This window comes from Pinus tabuliformis, chromosome 9 (genome assembly GCF_031772625.1).
Source record: "Pinus tabuliformis cultivar Carrire ecotype Pingquan chromosome 9, CPIR1, whole genome shotgun sequence".
Lineage (NCBI taxonomy): Eukaryota > Viridiplantae > Streptophyta > Pinopsida > Pinales > Pinaceae > Pinus > Pinus tabuliformis.
The window spans coordinates 248958639-248965511 of NC_142307.1; the positions used below are offsets into that span (position 1 = coordinate 248958639).

Here is a 6873-nt window from a genome sequence, read left to right on the forward strand (position 1 = left end):
TAAGCCTTTGCCATGGTCTACCTCTTCATTTGGTCATGATGATGAACCACACTTGTTGGTTCGAAACACGTTGGCCAAAAAATTCTCTCATGTGATTTCTACTGAAAGACTTTGTTAATTCATTATGGATCACAAAAGCTTGAATACAGAAACATAAATGTTTTAACCTTAGTTTTTAAAGACAAAGCGATATGTAAAATTATAAAATTATGTTTTCTAGGAAAGTATTGGATACCATGAAGCTATGTAGTATTTTTATTAATTAACAAAAGTTTAATTTATTAGTTTAGATAATTTAGGAGTTCACCTTCCCTTCATCCAAGGGATGACAGACAAGATTGCGAGAATCCTAAAGAAGCATAATGTTCCCTCAACCTTTAGGCCCCTAAACACCATTAGAAGTTCCCTAAAATATGTTAAGGAACATGCGAACCCTATGGATATGAAATGTGTTTATATCATCCCGTATTCTTTTGGAGCCTCATACATTGGCGCTGGAACCCCATACATTGGTGAAACGGGTTGACCTATATTAACTAGAGGATTAAGGAATTTTTGATATCAAGCATTAAAAGACCTGATCTTTAGATATGTTAAAGAGCATGTGAACCCTATGGATATGAAATGTGTTTCTATCATCCCGTGTTCTATTGGAACCTCATACATTGGCGATGGAACCTCATACATTGGCGAAACAGGTCGATCTATATTAACCAAATGATTAAGGAACTCCTGATATCAAGCATTGAAAGACCTCATCTTTAGCTTTGGCGGAACATGCAGAGAAGACCAAGCCTCATATATGCATTGAGGAGGCTAAGGTTATCCAGATGATTTCTCATTTTCATCACCATAAGTTTAGGGAAGTCATTGAAATTGAGAGGACATCCAATAATCTTAATAGGGATGACGGATGGAAAATTAGTAGCTATTGGATTCCCACCCTTTCTTCTTAGTTTTTTCTTCGTCTTTGTGTGAGATTTTTTGTCTAGTTTCTTGTTTTTCCCTGTTTGTATTGATTTCTCCCTATGATTTATTAATGCTCTTTTTTTTTCCATTCTTCTTCTTTATGTAATTTTCATCTTGATTCATTGTTATAGGTTTTTTCCCTAGCCTCGATTTATAAATTTGTTTTTAATCCTTATATATTTATTTTTATATTCTTATTTTTCTTAGTTAAGTCATAAGTCATATTTTTCTTTAATTTATACATATTATCCATTTAATTTATAGCTAAAAGATTAGATTCTCATATTTAATCCTTTATAATTAGGTGGAAAAGAAAGTCCATAGTTATTTATTTCCTTTATTATTTTATTATTTTTTTCTTGGTCATTTGATATATTATTATTAATCTAAAATTATTTTTATTCCTACCTTATCTTAGATATTTCTTCTCGGAATAATATTTATTATTTTATTCCCTAAATTATGAATTTGTTATAATCCTTCAATTATATTTATGTATATCCTATTCCTAGTCAAATCTAAAGTTAATTTTATGAATCTAATTTATATATATTTTAAATTATTTAGTTATAAATAATGATTATTTAAATTTATTGGTTAAAATTAAATAAAAAACATTATAAAAATAATAAAAAAATATTATCAAATACTATAAAAATTATTTAAATTTTTCTCTCCAAGTCAAATCTAGTTGTTTTCTTGTAACCCTGAGGACACTGTGTCTTCCTATTTAACCTGATGCCTGGATCTGTTTCTTCATCTTGTCCTAAAGATGAACCACACTAGTTAGTTGGTTCGAAACACACTAGTTTATTTGAAACACATTGATTGAAATCTCTAATGTGATTTCTTCCAAAATAATTTTAAATATTCAAAAGTTTGGTTTATTAAAATCATCCACAAGGTATTTCCATGGTTGGTTGAATTGTGGATTAGACAAAGGCATAGTAATTTAGGTATTCTTATGACTGGTTGAATGGTAAATTAGACAAAGGTAAAGTAGACTTGATTGTATTTGTCATTCCAGTCTCACCTTTTCATACCTCAAATATTTTGTTCTGAATTAGGAAAGTGATTTTGCTAATTAATTGAATAGTAAGACTTATTGTATTCATTTACTTACTTTCTCACAATATCATAATAATTGTTTGATATAATTTAAAGACATAAAAAAATCATTAAGAAAAAAACTATATTCTAATTTACCAATTATAACTAACAAATAAACATCTATAAATAAAAATAATTATTTACAAATATATATACAAACTTAGAGCTTTAGAACGTTAATATACCTCAAGTCTTTTCATACTGATATACCCCTTCTTAAAAGAACAAAAATAAGTTTAGAGTTAGCCATTTACCATAATTACAAAAAAAGTTGGAAACTTAAAATAAAATTCAACACTTTATTGTTTAGAAGATCTTAAAAAAAAATTAAAAAACAACCAAAGCCATTTACTTCTGCATTGACTAACCAGCGAAATGTGAACTTATTAAAGTGCCTATGACAATTTAAAAAAACCATCTACATCTACACCTTCCTTATAGTATTCAAAATTCTACATCCTGAATTTACTGCGAAATGCTCGATGGATCACTACGTGATGGTCATCGTAAATTAAAAACGATACCCGCCTACGTAAATGGAGGCGGAGAGGTGAACCTTAGCAGCCATTTAAACAATAAAGTGATGTGGGTAAACAATAATTATACATCGGCTGACAAAATTTTTTTTTATATCTCTTTCGTATTAAAATATATAAAAAAATTATGTATTGAAAAAAAAAATTATTTAAAAATAAAATAAATATATATATATATATATATATAATTTTATTTAAAAATTGATATTAAAATATTTATTTTATCTTTTACTTAAAAATCGCATACTATTCAATATTAAATATAACAGAAATTATTTATGCATACAATGACTTGTAAAAAATATCTCCTAATATTTCTTATAAGAAGCCCATTCGAAACTTTTAATATTGTTTAAGAGCTATTCAACTAGTTTGGAATTTGTTGGTTAGATTGGGTTATTGAGAGTCAATTAGTTTAAATTTGTTAGATCTGGTAAATATTATTGGTCATGTATTTTGATTATGAAATGAGATATATGAATTATTTTATGTGTAATTTCTCTATTATATTTATTTATCATATTTTTTTTAATAAATATATTTATTTATCATATATTGTAATTTTATATTTATATATATATATAATAAAAATTAGTATATTAAATTTAATACGAAATTTTATTTTAAATTTGGAATTTAGCTTTAAAATGTTCGAAGTCAAACACAAATATAAATCAAATGATTTGGTTAAATAATATAAAAATTACACATCTATATATATATATATATATATATATATATATATATTTCCCTTATATTAAAATACAAAAAACAATTATCAAAAAAATAAAAAACATTTTCCATTAAATATAAAAATAAATTATATAAAATATTCATTTAAAAATTAATATTAAAATATTTATTTTATCTTTTTCTTATAGATCACATGCTTATTCAATATTAATTCTAACGGAAATTATTCATGCAGACAATGACTTCTAAAGAATATTTCCTAATATAACAATAATTACGCACTAAGAATGCTCCTGCACTTCCATTCCATGCAGTGTACCTCAATTTCTTTTTTACCAGAGGCCACTTCCAAACTTTTTCTGTCGTTCAGAGGTTCAGAGAGATGTCATCTAAATCAGAGGAGGTTCAGAGCGACCTCAGTGTCATTATAGAAAAGCTACTCTCCAATGGAGTAAACAGGAGTGAGGTGGAGGATAAGTATATCCTGCCTCTCAGTCAACGCCCGCAGTTGTCTGAAGTGTCTTACTCTGAGAGCATTCCGGTGGTGGATCTCCAAGACCTGGATGGCCCTAACAGAGCAGAGGTGGTCCATGAAATCCAACATGCATGTGAGGAGGATGGCTTTTTTCAGGTACACCATATACCTCAATTCCAACTCATCAGCAATCTTCAGGTTCCAACTCTGATGAGTTTATGCTAATTGCAAATTTTGATTTCTAAAGATTTCACTAAAACTACTATCAAAATAGAAATAATCCCTCCTAATATACCCAAAACAAAATAATTAAAACTCTTCAAATTAATATAAAATTGTGATATAATGGTTGCAAATGATTATGTTTCATATTGTTGAGGTCAGATAGTGAACCATGGAGTGCCAGAGACAGTCATGAAAAACATGATGGAAATCGCTAAAGAATTCTTCGAAATGCCTGTGGAGGACCGAGCATGTCTCTATTCAGAGGACCCAAAGCAGAGGGTTCGGCTTTCTAAGAGCTTCACTAACAAAGAAAAGGTCCTTAACTGGAGAGAATCTCTGTCACATCCATTTCATCCTCTGGGCGAAGTCATGAGCTCTTGGCCCGAAAAACCCGCAGCCTACAGGTAATCAATTCAGGGTTGATATGTTGTTTTTTTGGGGCGTTAGATATCATTTTGGATGAGGTGATTTTGGGTTAATTTTTTATAACATATTTAGTTTATGGAATTATAGTTTTTAATTTTATCATCCAAATTAATATCTAAAAACTCAAAAATTATTCCAAAAAGAGAAAAACCCCATATATATATATATATATATAAGAGAGTATCCTGGTTCCAAGCCAGCAGAATAACAAAAAAATTGACCAACCTATGTTCTGGTGACAGAGAGATCGCAGCCAAGTATTCTATGAACGTTAGAGCGCTGGCTTTAAGGTTACTGGCTGCCATTTCTGAAGCTCTAGGGCTGGACTCTGATTACTTGAATACAAACTTTGGAAACCACGGCCAAAGTATGGTTATCAATTACTATCCTCCATGCCCAAACCCAGATCTTACCATGGGTTTACCAGGTCATTCAGACGGAAGTGGCATCACTGTTCTAATGCAAGGCGATGTTGATGGTTTGCAAGTACTCAGAAATGGAAAATGGGTTGCTGTAAAACCCATCGCTAACGCCTTCGTCATTAATTTGGGAGATCTACTGCAGGTAATTACTAAAAGCTGATCTAATATAATTTTCTTTCGTTTGAAAGCTTGCCCATGGAATTGTTAATGGCAATGATTTGTCAGGTAGTTAGCAATGGGAGATTCCGGAGTGTTGAGCATCGAGCAATAACGAACGTGTCCACTGCACGTATATCAGTTGCTACGTTTTGTAGCCCTTCAGTGGATGTCCTCATTGCTCCTGCAGCGTCCCTGGTTGATGAACAACATCCGGCTCTGTACACAGGATTTAAGGTTCAAGAATTCGTGAGAGTTGCATATGGCGATGAATTAAAGGGCAAGAAACTCTTGGATTATTTCAAAATTGAATACCCAGAGGATAATGGTGAATGAATTTTGTTTCTGAGTTTCACTTAGAGAAGCTATTGGTAACATTATCACTATTTGCTTGAATGGCTAGTTGGTTTCAACTCTTTAGGGTATTCAGAGTAAGTTGATTTGCCAAATTTGAGGACATATTTATATATCTTATATGGAATAGGTCTTACAAGGTTATTTAAAAGTTTGGCCTTTGTTATTTTTAAACAAATAAATTAGATATGAAACAGTTTGGCATTATAGTATTATAACATACGATTCAAAGAAAAGGGTTGAGACATTCAACGTGGTTTTATATTTGTATTCGACTGAGTCAATTAGTCTGAGGTTTGGTATTTTTCCGTTTGTTTCCTTCTGCTTTTTGGGTTTGTTCTGCAATGTAATATTGTAGAGTTATTAATTTTATATTATGTACTGAATTTTTTATATTAAATAATATAAAATTTATATTATAATGAATTTGATTTTCTCGTAATTTTTAATTATAATGATTTTATCAAATTTATATTAATGTGTATGTGTATATATAATAATGATTTTATAAAATTTATAATAAGGTGTATAATGATTTTATATAATGATTTTATCAAATTTATAATAATGTGTATGTGTTAGAGTATGGATATTACTATTCATATAAGCTAAGCATTAAGTATTTTGAATATTATTTTTGATACTTATGTCGCCTAAGTGTTAGGAAATTTACTTGTACAATGATTTATTATTCTTTTATATTGTTTAGGGTGTCTTAACATTTCTTTTATTAGGTCTTAACACAACACACTTTTAAGTACAAACTTTACCCATGAAAGCATAATATAGTTTAGGGTTTTATCCAAGATAAAATTATGTATTAAGATCTATGTTGAGAGACTTCTTCTAGATCTATCTCATAGGAATTTTTTTTACAAAATTTAGACCTAACTAGTATGGTTCATCTTACATAAAGATATATTTATGTTTACTTTATGTCATTCTCGATTATTTATATATTCATATTTTCTTTATATTCATGTCCATTTTTTATATTATGATGTAGGGTAAGTCATTTTCTTTGATTTCAAGCATTATTCTTCTATTGTATGGAATTTTCATATTTTTCTAGCTATATACATGTTCCCTTAGATATCCTTATATCATGTACTAACCAAACCAAGTTCACATTAAGATGACAAAAGGAACCTCCATTTCATCATTAGAATGACTCACATGTGCCCTAATTTCTCTCTTTAGTGTCTCTTTCATGGTTCAAGATTGTGATTCTAGTCTCTTATTTGATGTTTTGTGGTTTTCCCATAGCTTAAATATTATCATTTTCAATTTTTGTTGTATGTTTAACTCAGTAGACTCCTTGGATACTTGTTTCAATTTCTCTCTAGTTATCTTAAACTTATTTTAAGCCTTGTGTACCAAATGTTTCCTTTTTTAGCTAGAGTAGAAGCCCCCTTAAGCTACACAAGTTTCCCCAATTTTGGACCATATTTTTTTAAGTGTCTACTTTCATCAAATTTCCCTTTTTCTTCAGTGGTTTGAGAGTGTG

The 6873-nt window shown here is 29.4% G+C and overlaps 1 protein-coding gene across 1 annotated transcript; it reads left to right on the plus strand.

Moving 5' to 3' along the window:
* The first annotated feature begins 3626 nt into the window (after positions 1-3626).
* LOC149148126 (protein DMR6-LIKE OXYGENASE 2-like) lies at positions 3627-5563 on the plus strand. Its single transcript, XM_089445211.1, has 4 exons — positions 3627-3939; positions 4168-4412; positions 4677-4998; positions 5082-5563. The coding sequence occupies exons 1-4, from the start codon at positions 3691-3693 to the stop codon at positions 5346-5348; spliced, it is 1083 nt and encodes a 360-aa protein (XP_089301337.1). The 5' UTR covers positions 3627-3690; the 3' UTR covers positions 5349-5563.
* Positions 5564-6873: the final 1310 nt, after the last annotated feature.